The 19379-nt window shown below is 36.2% G+C and overlaps 2 protein-coding genes across 4 annotated transcripts in view; one reads left to right on the top strand and one right to left on the bottom strand.

Moving 5' to 3' along the window:
- Positions 1-536: 536 nt before the first annotated feature.
- On the bottom strand, positions 537-8277 carry LOC144438960 (zinc finger protein 330-like). Its single transcript, XM_078128191.1, has 11 exons — positions 8256-8277; positions 7776-7924; positions 7251-7270; positions 6528-6598; positions 5943-6022; positions 4480-4606; positions 3266-3370; positions 2189-2235; positions 1721-1838; positions 1217-1327; positions 537-742 (listed from the first exon to the last, which is right to left on the bottom strand). The coding sequence occupies exons 2-11, from the start codon at positions 7887-7889 to the stop codon at positions 537-539; spliced, it is 999 nt and encodes a 332-aa protein (XP_077984317.1). The 5' UTR covers positions 7890-7924; positions 8256-8277.
- Positions 8278-8574: 297 nt separating this feature from the next.
- Positions 8575-19379, top strand: part of LOC144438455 (rho GTPase-activating protein 26-like) — a 58750-nt gene continuing 47945 nt past the window's right edge. For all 3 annotated transcript variants that reach the window (XM_078127482.1, XM_078127483.1, XM_078127481.1), the window contains exons 1-2: positions 8575-8802; positions 12524-12619. In XM_078127482.1, the coding sequence (XP_077983608.1) occupies positions 8649-8802; positions 12524-12619 (250 nt within the window). In that variant the 5' untranslated portion in view covers positions 8575-8648. The remainder of the gene's footprint in view (positions 8803-12523; positions 12620-19379) is intronic.

Below are 19379 nucleotides of genomic sequence, written 5' to 3'. Positions count from 1 at the left end.
TGGTTTATACTAGCTTTATACTGTACTGACAAAGACATCACCATTTCTCTTTATTCATCCATTCCTGTTCCTAACAGTCTAAACACCACTCTACTCTACTATGCCTCCTATCTGTTCTAATTCCAACCTTCCTCTCTTTTACCCTACTGTAACCCCCCCCCCCCCACCCACCTACCCATCCACCCCTAGAATAGCTAGCCATTATTTTGTTCATATCCTACACCCTGTCTTTATCCTATCCTGTCTCCCCACCTCTATCAACCCACCCACAGGTAGTCATGGTACTGTTCATAACACCCCCCCCCCCCATTCCCATCCCCATTAAACCCTCTCACAGTTAGCCATGGTACTGTTCATAACACCCCCCCCCCCCATTCCCATCCATATTCAACCCCACTCACAGCTAGCCATGGTACTGTTCATAACACCCCCCCCCCCCATTCCCATCCATATTCAACCCCACTCACAGCTAGCCATGGTACTATTCATATAAACACCCCCCACCCCCCCACCCCCCATTCCAAAATGACCAAGATCTATTCATAATATTCAGTATATCCTGATCCATAGGAAGCACCGATGTTTAACCCAGACAGAGGGTTAGTAATATCCTCTCCTCCAACTGCCCCTTCTTTATTTTTATCTCCTTTATCATCATCATCATCTTCATCGTCTTCATCTTCATCCGTATCATCTTCATTACCATAGCCATAATCTCCATCATCGTAGCCACCATTAGAGTCTGCAGGACAAGATACAACACAATTTAATTTCCAAGACAAGATCTAAAATACTATCAATGTAATCATGAACTAAATGTGTTGAAAAACAAGCTTTATAATTCAGACACTGCACACACATGGTTATGGATTTACTCTTCCAGTTCAAAATGAAGGCTGGTATGACTATGGAAAGCATGCTATCAGCTAACTAACATAAACACAAACTACAGGTACTATTGTTGCAGGTGGTAGGTTACAAAAGTGGGAGGTAGCAGTGCCTTGGTTATGTGGATTAAATACATAATCACCCTGTAATCAAGAGAGTGTAAACACGAAAAGTTGACAGTCTTATTGTAGATGGCTGTGGTTCTATCTCCCACCATCATTGAATTCATTTTTAAATGATCTCACATGAATAACTCTGTTCTTAGGATTCAAGAATGTATTTGCAAATATTTGCATAAATTAAAATGCATAATAATAAGCATGCCTACCTTCAGCACCACCTCCCCAACTACTGGCACCATAACTAAAACCACTGTATCCCCATCCATCACCATCATCCTCATCCCTGTAGCCTTGGCGACCATAATCAAACTTGCGTGCTATAGAGAAAAGAAAGCAATGATGGCGTTATTAATCTTGTTACTTTTGACAAATCTATGGAAGATATGCATTGCTAAAGTTGTAGTGCCTCTCCAGGTGAAATGTTTGGCTTTTTTAGCCTTTTCCAAAACTGGTTTCTATTTTTGATTCAACATGTACTGCTTGAGTGATTTGTATGGAAAGAGTACAAGATTATGTGCTCAATGGCTAAGACTGAAAATATCAGCCCTGATAAATAAGATTGGTATCTGTCAGTATTCAGTGCACTCTTAGGAACTCTTAGGCCACAGTCTATTCAGGAGTCACCCAGGCCTGGCAATACATAGCACCTGTGGACTCCTGGTGAGTAATCATCCCTGAACTGTTCACATCATTATTCCAAATTGACTTACTTGACATACTAAGATCCTTAGTTTCCTGTGTGTCATGTCCACATTTAGGACAAGGTATTGCCTGACCTTTGGCGTATTTGAATCCTTTCCGTCTCACGTGATCATCACAATAACAAACCTTAAAAACAATAAGAAGAGAAAACATGTTTATAATGACATATACGTGGACATAATTAAATTTTATTTTCCCTTAGTAATGGAAATTCCACAGGAAGTGAGAAACCTTAGTGGCCAAATGCCTGACAACAAATTCCATGAAACTTTTCAAACGACAAAAAACTATTTCTACATAATAATGACCTTAATATTTGGAAAAAAAATTACATCTTCATTCTCTTATCATCCATGCTTCTTTTAAAGAAACAGCATTCCATGATTTTTTCTCATAAATCCTTCCTAAAAAGACCAACAATTTCAACAGGATGGTAACATTTTTTGAACATATATATTTTATGATCAGCATCTTACCTTACACCGTAGACAAGAGAACTGTCCAAGTTTGTTGCATGAAGCACCTGGAGTAAATATGTGAAAACATTCATTATTCAGTGATTTCTCTATAGCATGTATGCATGTTGTTTGATAAAAACTTAGTCTCAGTTACCCAGACTCTCGCCGCTGGGGGGCCTCTGTCTACGAAACCACCCTAAATGAGAGTCTAGGCTGGGAAAACTACGTTCAAACTACCCCACGACGGAAGTCACACAGTACATTTCTTCCAAGCATAAAAAATGGGCTTACGAAGCCTTTTTGCTTTAATTAATACATACCAGTCACTTGAGAAGTGATAACCTGTAGGGAAGGTACCCAACTCTTCTAGCCTACAATGTTGGATGAGAAGTACTCCCCATGATGCACTGGTAGTATTTTAATGATCTTTAAAGTGTTCACAATCATATTTTTACATTACATTAATCATAGTGCAGTGACCGCTACAGTTTTCATCATAGTTTACATCATATATAAAATGTTGATGTCGCACTTGTGAGCATTTGTTTAGGGGAGGGGGGTTTTGACCTAAACGAATGATGTTCGTTTGTTGAGCTTGTACGACACTGTGTGACTGTCTCCGACATTGACAACATTAAAGGACTTTACAATTACAATAAATCTAACAATACAAGTAGTTGAGAACACATTTATTGCAAGTTGCCGAGCATGTCTTGTACATCACTTCTATATAGGTTCAATGCCAACTCCAAAATGGTGAGTGAAAGTGAATGAAACTGATGCATTCTCCTTTCTCATTTAATATCCAATTTTTTAAAAAACAACATGAAATCACAAGTTATTTTTCCTCTTTAACATTTTGACTCAGAGCATGACATACTTGGTGAAATTCAAATAAGTTTCCAACATGTATATATGCAAGACATAAGTGAACAGTTGGGCTTGTCTTCCAAATTTCTCTGTGACTGAGTAGAAATTTTCATTCATAACTGTGACAATGAAGTCAAATAAGTCACCTACATGTAGTTGTGTTTTTGGTCAAAAATAAGAAAACAAGAAAAAAATGAGCTGAATTTGCAAATAATTCAAACTTACATTTATAGGATTCCGAATCTAAAACTTGACAGCTTGCTTGGTGTTCAAACTGATCATCTTCACACAGATAGTTGTGACAAAAGGAACATTTGAAAATTCTGCCACCTGCAGAAAAAAAGGTAGGATAAAATGTGAATGTGAGCCCATACAGGACATAATGTCATTATTGTTCTATTTAGGTCTATTGACAGTGTTTCACATAGTTAACCACAACATTCTCTTCCCTTGTTTGGCAGATCTTGGTATACAAGGCATAATCTCAGTCTGCTTTGGCTGTAATTACATAATGATGTTTTTAAAAATGCTAAACAGTATTATTGGTTTTGTTTTAATGCATGTTCATGCCTTAAATTGACAAAAAGTCAGTTACACAAAAACACTAAAGCTGAAATAATTCAAAAACAATGATAACGACATGATGTGTGTGTGTGTGTGTGTGTGTGTGTGTGTGTGTGTGTGTGTGTGTGTAAATATGTTTTAAATTCTTGTATTTTCGGTTGTTTACATGATCCATTTCTGAATCTTTCAATTTTTGTCCATTTACACGGACTGTTTTTAAATGAAAATGAATTGTTTTCAAAATATTTCACTTTCAGCAGCATTTTCAATCGTTATATTTTCTTGTGCATTTTTTTGTCATCTTGTAAACGGTAGGTGCAAATGTGACAAAATAATTGTGTTTTAATTTGAAAACATCATCAGTAGATAGAGATTTAGACTGGTTTTCATCATATCTATCTCACAGGTTTCAGTCAGTAGTCAGCAATGGTCAATCTTCATCACCAAGTCCACTTCTATTTGGCATACCTCAAGGTTCAGTACTTGTCCAACTCTTATTCTCTCTTTACATAGGACCACTTGGACAACTTACTCACCACCATGATCTTAAATTCAACCAACACATTGATAACAACCAAGTTTATCAACACCACTGTTCTTGGATAACTTACCATGATCCCAGACTCTGTAATTTACCTTATTCACAAACCACTGTTCCTGCATGATGTACCATGATCCCAGATACTCTATTTCCCTTATTCACACATTGGATAACTTACCATGATCCCAGACTCTGTAATTTACCTTATTCACAAACCACTGTTCCTGCATGATGTACCATGATCCCAGATACTCTATTTACCTTATTCACACATCACCATTCTTGGATAACTCTATTTACCTTATTCACACATCACCGTTCTAGGATGACTTACCATGATCCCAGACTCCACGTTTGCATTCAACACATACAGCATCAGCTAAGACACATTCACAGGCATGGGTTGTTAAGCATTTCCTTCCATGACACACAAAGGCTTCACAGAAATCACATACAGCACCCTAGATGTAAAAGGAATACAAAACATAACAACATAAGTGTATTGTTTATCAAATTGTATACAAGTGTATAAATGTAATTTTCTAAGGTACACATTGGCCATGTTCACAATAAAATCCATTGGTGATTCGTAAGCTAGCTTGTCTATGTTACTGCATCAGTGAGATCGATAGCTGTCGTCTACTATGAGAGTTACCATAGTCACATATCCAGCACTATGGACAGACTAGCTAATGGATCACTCACTTATGGATTTTATCCTGAACTTGCCCATTACTAAAAGAGCACGAGTAGAGCGCCCTCAACGATGAACCTTTCCAACATTACATCTATGGATACTTTCGACAAAAATGAAACAAAAAGTTCAGTCTTGTACAGATATGAAATTATTGTGTTATGATTCATAAGCCAATGATTCATATGATTCATGACATACTTTTCTAACAACTTGTGACTAATAGTTGGGTTTGTGAGTAGCAATGCATTTAAAGGCCCATAATTCATTCCCAGGTTCATGATTTAATAATTGTAACCATAAGGATTAGATGGGACCATTCTTTTATTCAGGATCAACATTTCTATAGCTTTGTCAGACTTTCATCAAAATGTAATCCATTATCCATCATTGGACTTTTGAAAATGCACAATGTGTATGAAAAATGCCATTGTTCATCTGTGTAGCTCCATCATCCTATATTCCCATTCCTTCACAATTAGTAGTACATGGGGACCTATTCTGTAAGATATGCCATGTTGGGGTGCCCTCTCACACCGGGCTACCCTTTTCAAAGAAAAGAATTCTAATGAGTGCGGAACAACAGAGGGTGTATCTGACATTCTGCACTTGGCCCAGATTTTAATCCAGTTCTTTGGTTATTTTAATTGGCCAAGTTCAGTTCTATGAGATACAGGTCTTGGGTAAATAATCTGCAATGGCCATGAAATATAATGGTCTTGGCAGGTCTACTGTACTTGGCAAGTTTTCAGGTTTTTTTGAAACTCTACTTTTTATTTATTTATTTATTTATTTATTTATTTATTAATCTTTCATATACAGACACCATTTCAGTGCATTAGCACTGTTCTCCCAATGGAACCTGTTGCAAGATTACGTACACAGAAAAACACAAAAACAAAAAGGGACAAACCACAAAAAGTTACAGATGCACAGTGTACTTTAAAAGATATCCACTTACATTACCAGACTACATTCTTAAGATGTCTTTTAAATATCGATGAGTTTGGAGCTGATCTTATGGATAGGGGTAAATTGTTCCATAGAACAGCACCACTATAGTGAAATGCCCATTTGCCATATTCAGTTTTAACTTTACTTACCACCATTGCTAGTCCTGTTGTAAATTGACCTGGATGTTTGATAACACAGTCCCCTGACTTCATCATACATTTAGTTTTACCTGTACAACAAATAAGTTATAAAATTATCAGAAATTTAGTTTTACCTTTATACCCAAAACCAGTCATGAAAACTGTTTGTCTATGGTGAAGCATGACAATTACAAGAAAATAACATTGGTGGATACCATAATTAGATATTATTCCCAAATTTGTTCTCTGCTCAGCTAAGAAAAACAGCAGTGACCTAAGGGTCCTTGTCACTATGAGTTTATAGACGTTTATAGTCATGCATAGAATATATATATATTTGAACTAGTTCTGCAGATTTGATCAATAGTAAACACTTGACTACACAGATATTTGCCACTACGCAATTATGAACACACTATTAGTCACTCTACTTTCCCTTTTGTTTCCTGACGTATCAATACACCATAATTTGGTTTATTTCCTGGAGCAGCAGTCCCTTTTAGAGATGATATGTAGTAACTTTGAACTTGAATACAAAATTTTGACATACATGCATCTCATATAAAGTGTAATACTTTCCCATAGAGTACTCACCACAATGTGCACATACTGGTAACTTCTGAACATGATTACAAAAATAACAAAATGCACGGTTCTTCTGTCTCCTAAAAGATAATTATTCACATATACCGTATCACTGTGACATACATGTACCCAATAACATTGGGCTAGAGAGAGAGAATTTGAAGTTTTGGAGAGTGCAATGCATAACCTAAAACTCTGTTTTGTACTGTACATACCTGGTACATATAGTAAAGGGAAATGTATGGAGGACCATTACTGTACATCTATCATGAATAATCATGTCAGAATCCAACAGAACAACATAACCTGAAAGATCTGAGTAAGGCTTACTTTGACTCAGTGTACCCTCTAAGCCAATTTGATATGCCGCTGACACACACAATTTCTAGTGATGCACCAAAATCTGGTGTTCCCCTATCTCTTACTCTGTGGTGACTCACAAGAAATGCCAGTTTTTTATCATTTTGACTCACAACAACAAAATGTGGCTATCATTAGAGGACACACTGCTTAGACTATTTGCATGAGTGCTTGTGGTGTCCTCTGTTGTCATACCTTCATGAGCACAGCAAATGAAAATACAGCAGAAGACACCCCAAACGTGAGTGCCAATACTCCCAGTACCCATTCTGACACTCACACATCAGTTGCAGCTCTAACAAACGGTGGACATTATGTATTACTTTAAAAAATATCCATGAAATGATCAGAGGAGATATGTATCATACTAACCTTTGGCATTTGTCACATTCCTGAAATAAAGAATATAGAACTTAATTAACAATCCAAGCATAAATATTATTACATATGTAATACAGATTACTGGCACTGGTGAGCGTGCATACTAGTCTCTACAGTATTTTCACTCCAGTGCAATACCGAAAACATTATTGCATACCTGCACGCAAATGGTATGCAAATAAGGATGTGATAGTTCGTCTCACTATCAATATCATACTTTATGAGTTGTCATGTTTCTCTATTCAGCTGTTGTGAAAAGTGTCAACAATAGTTGCACTGAATATGATGGATCATACAGGATGAGTTATTTATCTACTTTCCCCTTGCACTGTCTGTCAAAATAAAGTGCATCTGTCATATCCAAACTTGCCATTCTGTCAAAGTTGCATGCACCAAAATAAATATGTTTACAATATCATAAAAATACTAAGTTTCCCAGATGGTACTCCATCGTCACATGTGACATTGGTGACTAGGAATAATTGTTTATGTAGTGGTAGGTGTACATATAGTTACCATAAGACTGTTGCATGGCCTTAGTACTATATCCTTTTGAATAGCTCGAATTTCCCTCTGTCTCTCTTTCTGTCTCTCTGCCTTCTTCCTTGCTCCAGTCTTTTTCTTTGGCATGGTTCCTGGTATTTTTGTATAAGTGATTATCAAAACTGAAACACATTAAAAACTACTAATTTCAGCTTGGATACATTATATGAATTATGTGGAATTTGGAGTAATGTCACTTTCAGAGAAACATACATGAATCGGGTACTGTCTACTGCGATGCTGTAAAGTGTAAAAATTTCATGCAGTCAACTACAACTTACAAGTACAAAATCAGAACTGTGGCGGATCAACACGAAATCCAGTGTCGTTATATTGGACACTCCGATACCATGTGCCAAAGAAATCTTCACCCATAGCGTAACAAGCCTACGACGATCTAAGATCTTAAGATTCTCAAATACTAATATCCGAAATTACAGTAATTTCACTTACCAGCTGCGTGTGTCACACAAAAAACGTGGAAGTCAGTCAATGAGGCTACCTAGGTTCCTGATAATTCATCATGTAGAAAAAAAACTTTTGCATTTGCAACTTAGCGTGATTTTAACTGAAGAAAAAATATCATCATAATTTCATCTCCGTTAAAAAACATGTTTTTGCTATTTTTATTGTTACCAATACACTGAATGGAATATCAAGATTTTGTGAAGTTATTTTCAAAGTTGAAGAGCTAGATGGTACAAATTTGACATTGGTCTGTTTCGAGCATGCGTAGTATGAAGGTTTAGCGCCATCTTGGTTAGGATCGTGTTGATGTTATTTTCTGCGATTTTTACTGGAAAGTCTGAGTTTTTGTTCGCAAAGTGATTACCAGTAGTGCCCACCATGGGCCTGTTACCTTTGGAATTTAGTGACTGTCACCTGGACAGTCCATACTTCCGTGAAAATCTTCACTCACACGAACAAGAGTTGGAGCGGACTAATCATGCAATCAAGCAGTTGATCAAGGAGTGCAAGGCTCTTCTCAATGCTGCCAAAAGTAAGTCGATCGCATTCTGACAGACTAGTCGCAGACATTGTACATCTCAAACTAAGATATCAGTACAAGAGAGGAGGAATCAATCAGCTGTTTATTTATTACTGAGATAATAATTCAAAATTTATCGAAGAAATTGAAAGTTGGCGAAATGAAAGCTTCGATACGCATGCTTGCTTTCGTATCTTGATGTTGTCATTCGCTTTGCCTCGTTGAATGGTTCATGAAAAGGGCGGTTCCACCATCGTGCATAAATTTACACCTGAGCATGGACTAACATTTGGGAATCCGCTAGCCAGTACGAACAAATTGCTAATTTGCCAAATTTGTGCGTTTTATAAATTATAGGCAAGGGGATCGACCGTCGACTGTTAATGAGTCAGTGTGCTGTCATGTCATGTCGGCAATGCTGAAACAAGGAATGGGCTCGTAAAGTAATCCCATACTAGCCATAGGTATTAGTCATTCAAATGCTACTAGGGAAGAAAATATCCTATCCCGTTCTTTATGGAGAGAGGAGTGTCATATCACGTTGATTTTTCCAAACTTTCTTAAACTGAGTCAATAATGTTGAGAATTAGACCGAAGTCCAAATTAGCAACCTAACAATGTGACAACAGCAAGATCCACAGACAACAGGAATGTGATGAACTCGGGAGAATCATTGACCTGTGTGCTGATATTTTTACTATGATGTCATCCCATTAGGATTTTGAACTTTTCAATCAAAGTGCTTTAAGAGACAGGCTTCTTAAGACTTCAGGTATTGTGTTGAATAAATGGAAATGATACTAAAATAAATCTTAATGGCAGTTAAAATGTTTTTAAAAAAATGTGAGAGTAGATAAACAACATAATTATGAATTGTAATCAGTAATAATTTATTGGGTGTCAGAAATACTGCCTGTACTTCATTCAAGGTTTTATAAGGTAACTGTACAACCCATTGTCTCAAAATCACTGATTGTTTTAACCACACACCTTTTACATACTGCATCCATTTAGAAATTACAATACAACAAAAGGAACATGCATCATTGTGAAATTTGATAAACTTTTATATTTTCCAAACCATAAGATTGTTAATTTTGAGACCAACCCTTTGCAAACTAAATTTTATCCACTACTAGGCAACCCTAAATATTTCAAATTTATGAGCCCCTCTGAAACATAATTATTTAGGTGTGTCAACATTTTACAACCAATATGTGATGCATTACAATTTTTACTTCCAATATTTGATTGACATTTCACTGATCATCTTCATATTACAATTGACCATTTCGTGATATGTATAAGACCTGTTTCAGTCTGGGTGGGATTATTCACTGCCAGAATAAAGCCTTTGGAGAGAAAGAAAATTAAAACAAACTATAGAACCCGCAGAGATAAGTGAAGACTGTCCATTTGTAGTCTAGAGACCATGCTGTCTATTTTTACAGTGCAACTTTAATTAAGATATTCAATGCTTGCCAGTTAGCATGAAATCCAATTTATTTCATTGGACGAGGGGGGGGGGGGGGGAGAAAGAATGAGTATCTTAGCCTAGTACCCATACCCACTAAAAGACAGGTCTTTTGTGTAAAACAGGACCACATGGATTCCGGGTTGGAAAGATTCCAGCATACACATATCTGTTGTTTGGAACAAGGGAACAGAATACAAAATGCATAGCCAGTGTATGGTATTAGAGTATCTATTGTATGCAGACAATTGAGATGGGGGATGGTACTTTGACTTGAATGGAGTGTGGAACTCTATTCTGTAATTCACTAATCAGTAGAACAATTAGTATTTATTACCAGTGATTGAACTCACAGTTGCTGTACTAATACAAATAAATTCATTCACACCGAGTGAATACCTATACAGTTATATGCATCAGGGAAGGTTATGTAATTTTTGTCCAAAACTGGGGATTTTGTTCTCTACTAGAATTTTGTTATATCTGTAGGCATACCAGTAACATTACAATCATGTCTGATCTGAGATTATGTCAAACTGACAATGGTTCCATGTCAGCGGGGATCACAAGTTTTCCGGGAATTTGATACTTAAAGCATTCCCATTATGCCCGTGGCTTGTATTTGGTCTTCAGTTTAGACAACAGATTTCTGAAAAACCAAGAAGTGGAGACATTCGTGAATAAGGATACACAAGGGAAAACTAACAGTTTATTCAAATGTAATTCTCCTGTTGTGTGCAAATCTGGAAATTATGGCAGTATTTTGGCCAAGGGTTATTTTAATGTCTGAAGGTCATACAATAGTACTAGTGAGTAGTGTACAGTATGTCAGCTAGGAAGGCGGATTCATGTGCACACTCATATCTCAAATTGCCATCATGTTACTATGTACATGGCACCCAGCAGCTTTCAGATTTTTCTTACAAGGTCATTTTTTTCCACTGTATAGAAAACATCATGTCATGTTCATATTGTGTATTTTATATTTAAATGTATTCTGCTGGTAACCACATGTGAATTGTTGTTGATTAGTCACTTAATTCATTCACTGTGTCAGTCTTATCCTGATTAGTATGTTTTAACAATGAATGTTACATGCACTTCTATCTATGAAGTCTTGCCAGATGGTGAATAGTGAGCATTTAGCGGAAAAGTAGGTGAAATGTGCAATATTAAAACAAATCACAACATAATTTTCACAAATTAGTCACTAAAGTTAATCTATTGAACACGATTCTGACAAAATTGTAATCAAAGAACGAAAATTAAAAAGATATTTTGTACTCTTTGCAACAGAAGTTCTTCAATCTTTGGAAAATGATTTCGAAAATAACTATGCACATGTAAACATTACAAACAGAAGCAGGATGTCTGCTATAATAGTATTGGTATTTTACACTGATGACTATCACTAACATGGTTTGATAAACACACAAAGACGGCACACATTCCACAGGATATGCCTTTAACAGCTTACTGCTGTTTTACATATAGAATTGCCTTTAATCGTCCTTCAAATTTTAATAATGCCTTTTTTTGTGTGTAATGGATCTTGAATACTTGTATACATGGAACACAAAAGGTGTCTGAGTGCATGAATATGGGGAAAGTGAAACAGTAGATAAGTTACAATTCCGAATTCCGCCTGTATAACTATTTAAATACTGATGAGAACATTGATAAGTATGGCCTTTTTTTTAAACAATTGTACTCACAGTAATTCATGTTTTCTTCTGAAACATAATGATAAAAATGCTAATTTGATAACAAAGGTGTGTATTCTTATGCTTAGCAGCTAGTTACCACCACACCTGCACACATTTATTTCTTTGACATGTACATGTAGTAGCCAATTTCTTTCAAACCTGGCACAAAGGTAACATACTTAATGGGGTATATTTTTATTTCACAACATGACCAATTTCGACAATGATAGTCTTATTTGTAGTTAAAAATCCGCTATTTGCTATATACCTTCAATAATGTAATACATGGACTCCATCCAAGTGTCTACTCCTGTATTATCAGGTGCAAGCTGTCCTTCATCTTTAACCTTGAGCTTCAGAGTCAAATATCGAAATCATGCTATTTCTTGCATATTGCAGACACTTTATATTTAGGTATAGGCAGTTTTACCAGATTTCCCTCTTTCTGTTACTTGGGTTTTCCAAAACAAAATCCATAATCCTGATTATATTGGATATAGCCTTTAGCATATCAAAGTTAACATTATGTTTCAATTCTCTCTCTTCTTTCCAGATTTGTCCAAAGCCCAGAGAAGTTTTTCAGACACTCTAATTAATTTCAATTTTGAGACAATTGGAAATAACCAAACAGATGATGAAATCGTGATCGGTAAGTGCATCTACATATAGGTCAGGTCGTTAGCTCAGAGACTGGTGGTGGTTTTATTATCTCAAACTCTCCAAACCATGGCTAGCTTTTGATTTCAAAACTACAAGTATCTGAGCTGTGTGTATGTATCCATAGCATCAACCCTAAAGTGATAAAGGCCCATGTTTCAATCCCAGACTCATACATGAATAATTAGTGTTATCTTATGATTTATGCCACAAAGATCACATAGGATCATCATTTTTTGAACGACTTCAGGACCAACATTTAGTGTAGATTTATCAGACATTTGTGTTTCACATTGTATTACTTCAATTCCAAACTAGGCGTTCTAAGGTGTTCAAGTACAGTTTCAATAGGACAGGTAGATGAACTTGTCAAGCATAACTCCTGTGTCATTCTTTCACGGATTACTCTCAGACTATAAATTAAGAGAGAGGGTGTAGGTTTCATTGTGGAAAATTGCCATAAAAGCACTGAAGCATTATGGCATCTCCACAGTATGTTTTTGTTTACACAACACGAGACAGGAACTTTAAATGGTTGGTTGTAGTTTGAATGAAACTTGAAAGTAATACAGTTCTCTTGCACTTTCCTATCAAACTTCAAAGGAACGGTGTGTACTGGCATGTCTATTTCTTTTCCTTCTCCGCCCCCTCACTTTAAAGTTTCACAGATCAAATTGTGTTTTTCACTGCTGCCAGTTGTGTACATTTCACATTGTTCAAGTATTGTATATATCGGCCTTGAACCTGATTAGGTGGCTTTGTGTTACTGTTTTGTGAGGCATATCACTTTACAGAGGTGATCACCAATCCTAAATAAACCACTCACAAGTCAAGGAATTATGAAATCGCACACCTGTTTTCTTGATGGAGTTCATTTGAGCATTACATAAGGTCTTACATTGAAACTACTATATACAAAATGTAGTTGAATGGCTTGTAGTATTCCACTGTGTATAGTTACTTAGAAGTTGTATTTATTGTACTCAGTGTGGAACTAGTTTTTGACAATGAAGCTTCAGTTAAAGGCATGTGATATTCCTTTGCACGGCATTTGCTTAAAAATGTGTGTGTGTGTGTGTGTGTGTGTGTGTGTGTGTGTGTGTGTGTGTGTGTGTGTGTGTGTGTGTGTGTGTGTGTGTGTGTGTGTACTACACATAGTACATGGAAATATGGGCTAGTTTCTGACACTTAGGATACATGTAAGCCAAATGGCGGATAGGCCTGTGATCTGCCCCATGTACTTGCCAAGAGTATGTGTGCGTGTGTGGTACATGGAAATATGGGGTAGATTCTGTACATCCCTTTAGGCCACATTCCACTTATTCAATGACTCCCAATTGATAGGTTCATTCACTCACCAAACCTAATGCAGCATGATACAGCCAATGATGCAGGTTATCTAATACCATACATCGAATTTGAAAACTATACAATTTCACAAGTTTATTGAAATGGATTGAAGGCAGTTCAGAGTTCAGGTTATGTACATGTATCGAAAATATAAGGACTGTTGTGATATCTTCATATGTTGCTTTTCAAATTCTGATATTTTGGGCTGTTCATCATCATGCACAATATTTACTATATCTTATACATTACAGTTTCTACCCCTGTAATGCACAATCCCTAGTTTGTCTGGTGGTTAAGAAAATTGTACACACCATGAATTAGATTAGTGTTTATTTTAAACTTTATAATGACTTGCAAAATCTTCATTGTTATGGTGTGAAGGGATAGTTTGTACACGAATAGGAACAGGAACAGTACGGTAATTTCAGTTTGGGGAGTGTTGTGGAAAGGTAGGGTACCCAAGTGAGTCATAGGTTTTATTACCTTATTCAGGTACATGTACACCATACATCTAATCAAAAAGTGTTTTGGTTGGAAAGTTGAGGATGGTCATAGGAAGTTGACAAATAAGGATAGTTTTATCTTCTTTGTCCTTGTGGTTTTGAAGTGAACAATAACTAGCGTGATGTCAATTTTGTTCCTGTGTAGTTCAAGAGGTCATCACAAAAGACCTTAAGATGGAACACACCAAAATAAGACTTGGATAAAATAGTTAGTCAAGATTTCAGTTTTCAGTAACAGTTATTATATTGGTATGTAGAAAATTAACCATACTATGTTACAAATTTTGGGTACTTAGGTTACTCATATTACTGTTTTAAAAATATGCTTAAAAGGGCACAAAACAGAAAATGGATACTTCATGATACTGGATGATTTCAAGACTTGGCTAATGATAAATGATACACCAATCCAGTCATCTGACATTCCTTGAAATATTCCATATCATATATTCCTTGTAATATTCCATATAATGTTACATTTGGAGCTTTACAGAGAGCTAAAGATTGCTGAAAAAGTTCATATGTAAATATAGTAAAAATGCACACACTGAGTTCTCCACAGGATTGTCTGGCTAGATTACACTCACTTACACATGACAGATCATGTATTATATCGGTTGTTGGAAATTACTTCAACTCGTAACCCCCATTCAACCAAAAAACATTGTTTCCTAACCCCTATTGTTCCAAACTTCTTCACCCCCCTACCCCCAATATGACCCCATCCCCCACCTCCCATGTTATCAACTGTGTGTGAATAATATATTATGTGGTTGCCAATGTTTGTATCATCATCTGTAATGTAATTTTCTTGTTGACAGCAGAGTTAGTCAGTATATACAACTTACAAGGGTTAAGTTTTGTGGCCAACTACTTCTATTATGCTTGGAACCTTTACTGTGTTGATCTTGACTATATCCTGTGTTCAGAGGACATGACAATGTCCTTTGTTGAGAGGACATTGTCAAGTTCAACTTACTTACTTAGCTTAGGTCCTTTGACGGATTCAGTTATCGTCCTTTCCACAGATACCTAGCCTTGTGTTAACGGTTTATATTCAAGCCTAAAATTAGATTACAATGTCATGATACAGACACAAATCAACCCATGTCCAAGTCCATGGTGAACGCTATCTCTTTCTGATTGGCCGTTTCTGCCTAGCAATGGAGATTACTTCACACGGCTCTTCCCTCCATGTCAATTCTGATCACATAGTAACCCCCCAGGCATCATCAGACATGGTCGGTAGATGTAAAAACCAGTCACAATTTGTACATGTTTTCTGGCTGATGTTTCATTGAAATATAATATTGTAAGCACAAGGCTAAATGTGAAGGGATGTTAGTCAAAATCCACCAGTGTGAAGGATCTAGGCTAAGACCAACCCAGCTAACCTTTCCTGTCACATACACACAAGAACATAGAAAGAAGACATTATATTACATCTTGAAATGAATAGGGTCCTGGGTTATGCAAGGGTTGATCATAAGCTACATGTAATAGCTTAGAAACACAGTCTAGGGTGAAGGAGATGTTCAAATTCAAAGCCACAGATAGCCTATAGACTAAGAAACCTCACTATTGTCCGGTGACCTTGACAGTGTCATTCATCTCAACCTACAAGACAACACTGTCAAGATCATCGTAGAATGAATGAGGTGTAAGCTATCAATAAGGGGTTGACATCAGACTCACAAGAAGTGTGGCATTTTGCAAAAGGACTGTGAACACTCTATCATTCCAATCTGTTAGTGTTAGTGTTACTAGGAAAAATGAACAACGTGTGATGCTTTGCAGTTTGGTGTAGTGTCAAACAGACTTTCTCCTTCTACTACCATAGAACTTGTATTATTCCCTGTCTTTCTCAAAACATACACACATACTTTTTTTTTTGAATTTTAAAACTACAAGTATTGTCTTGCAACTTATGTAAGAAGCTTGGATTCCAAACTCACTATGTCTTCATCCTTTGACTGCACACCCACAGTACACAAATAATGTTGGACATGAAACAAGAGAAAGAATGCTAAGAATTTCATGTTTGTTCTTCCAGAAATAGTCATGGATGATGTCAGCCCACTTTAAATACTCATAACAATGTCATGGCAAATGCATATGTTTGTTGTGTTGTGTGATATACCAAGTTATACTTTTACCAATTCAAGTCTGTCAGAGTCAGTAATAGAAATGTCTTCATTTGTCACCCCAGGCTGATCTCTGGGCTGTCTTCTGTAGATTGATGGAGAAAGCTTACCAGTAAAAATGTTCAAGGTCATCGTAGAAAAATACATTTATAAATGGTGGGGGTCAAGATTGTTAATGGTACCCACATAGTAAAAGTACTCTTGTGAGATGGGTGTGCAAATACACAGGAATGTATTGTATTTCAAGTACATAGTGCATGGTGTCTTCATACAACATACAAATTCTTCAAATTGTTATATAACTTTACTTCAAGTCATGAATACATGGCTTTTGTCACAGTATCATTATCTCTGACATGGTGGGGGGGGGGGGGGGGAGTGTCATTTTCAATCAGAAAAGCACAAACTCCTTCTGGAATCAATCTTGAGTTTCTTTCTGGCCAGACTCAAAACAAAGCCAATATCCAGTGGTTACAGATTGAAAATATTGACATAAAAGTTGTAAGCCAGCCAAGTATGCCAGTAATGACCAGTAGTACTGTTGACAGTAGTGATAAAACAACTGACTTGCCACAACTCTATTGTTCTCTAAGCCATTCACACCAGTCCTGGCAACAGTTTTATATCAGGTCAGCCTAATTTGAGAACTAGCAGCTACCTGAGATTACACACCTAGATTGTGTGAAATAGTCTAATCCCTATATGGTATCTTATGATTTACACCTCCCTCCACACACCCTATGGAGGGTCTGTGTCGAGACTAAGTGTGAAGTGTTCTGTTCTTGGCTTCTCCCATGCTTTCATAGAGGCTCACTAGCTGTGTGGATGGAGGGTCTATGGATAAATGGGAAGTTATTACTTTATAATCTAACAGATAGATGCTAATCTACTTTATCTTCACTGTTTAATTAAACAGTGTAAACTTAATTTCAATTAAATCTTAACAAGTTGACCACAAAACAGTTCGGTTTGATTTGATTGAAAATCAATTTCTGTTTCCAAATTCAATTTGTTAGCTGCATTATGGCTTTGAACTGTTTTGCAATGTAATTAATTATCTTCAACTTTCTTGCGCATGTCTGACATTGATCTTCAATTAAATCTACAAATGTGATACATGAACTTGATCAAGTGTAAAGTAAATTTGAATAGTTGAGTAATCTTAACAAATAAACTGTAGTGATTTACTTTGACTAATAATAGCATTGATTGTTATTGTTAACTTTAAGCTGTGATGCACATATTCATTTAGAAGTTTGGTATCCAAGCTTTCCCATCTATTAAATACAGTAAGACACACCTGAATTGTCTATAAATGGATCTGGTTCTCACCACCACTAGGAACACAGTGTGAGAAGCAATATTCCAAATTTCAGAGTGTTCTGTAGTAGGAGAATACCACTGAAAGCATGTAATGAATATTTTGGAACCTTTAATGTCATTGTGTAAAGACAGTAGTACTAGGCTACCCCTCACCCAACTACACCCACATACGTACGTACGTACATACATACATACATACATACATACATACATACATACATACATACATACATACATACATACATACATACATACATACATATATACATACCTACATACATACATATATACGTACATACGTGCGTGTGTGCGTGCGTGCGTGCATGCATACACAAATACACATACAATGTACAATATGTATGCATACATATACACAAACAGTTACTAGCACATGATGTACCAGTACAGTCATAGAATAGAAAAGTTATTGATCTTAAAAAATAACAAGTATAAAACCTAGTAAGTAGTACGCATCAGCTTTTCTCTAAGCCTAATCTCCTTCATTTTGTTCAGGTTCCAAAATCAGGGTTCCAAATTAACAGTAGTCCAGGACGCATACATGTAGACTATTAAACATGACATCTAAACTACCAAAATTATAACGAAAGATGGTAGTCTGTTACTGTTAGATCAATAGAAATCACTGAAAACATGTAAACCATGAGAACATGAAAACATTCTTCAGTCTTGCCATACAATTTACTGTGACTGTATTATCTTCCTTGCCAACTTTTTAAGTCACATCCTTGGAGCTGAATAAGAAAACAACATAAAATAGAGATCACATTTGACACAGGGGACAGTTTACAATGGTATCACTGTCAACAGATCCATTGTAAAGTTGGTTTAGTTCCAAATACTGTTGTCATCATATGGAATTGTTATGGTGTTTTGGTGTTGTAACTGTCACGACAAACTCCAAATTGATACTACACCTACACACATATGTTTTTGATATAATATTTCGTCATCCAACTATAACTGTTGCAGTTTAAATTGGGAGTATGACAGTGCCAAAACTGTGATAACTTCTACAAAAACTCACTCGTCATCAAATTTAAACTATATGAATAGAGAAATGAGGAAATTAAAATTACATACTTACTGCATGTATTGTACATTACTTGTACTATATTTTATTACTTGTAAAATGTAAATGTAATATTTTGGTCAAAGGATGGTTTGTAATGGTCTCTCCAGAGTCCTTATACTTGTACAATAGATACTGAAAAATTGCATAACCTGCTTGCTTATAGCCAATACTTAGTATAACGTGACTTGGTTAAAATAAACAATAAAGAACACGGCATATGTATGGATTTGAAATCCACTCAGTTACATGTATAAACCTAGGATGCCAATGTTTACCTGTCCACATGATGTATTTTTGTAACTTGGAATGCAATACACCTGGTCAGTCGTACCACATTTA

Source organism: Glandiceps talaboti, chromosome 8 (genome assembly GCF_964340395.1).
Source record: "Glandiceps talaboti chromosome 8, keGlaTala1.1, whole genome shotgun sequence".
Lineage (NCBI taxonomy): Eukaryota > Metazoa > Hemichordata > Enteropneusta > Spengelidae > Glandiceps > Glandiceps talaboti.
The sequence above is the reverse complement of the archived record's forward strand: the minus strand, read 5'-3'. Positions and strand labels throughout refer to the sequence as shown.

Bases quoted from the DNA above. Each gene is read 5' to 3' on its own strand.
- LOC144438960 (XM_078128191.1), bottom strand. From the start codon at position 7,889: ATGCCAAAGAAAAAGACTGGAGCAAGGAAGAAGGCAGAGAGACAGAAA. The intron at 7,271-7,775 runs GTAACTATATGT...TCTTTATTTCAG, and splicing joins GGCCATGCAACAGTCTTATG to GAATGTGACAAATGCCAAAG. The intron at 4,607-5,942 runs GTAAGTAAAGTT...TTTTACATCTAG, and splicing joins CAACAGGACTAGCAATGGTG to GGTGCTGTATGTGATTTCTG.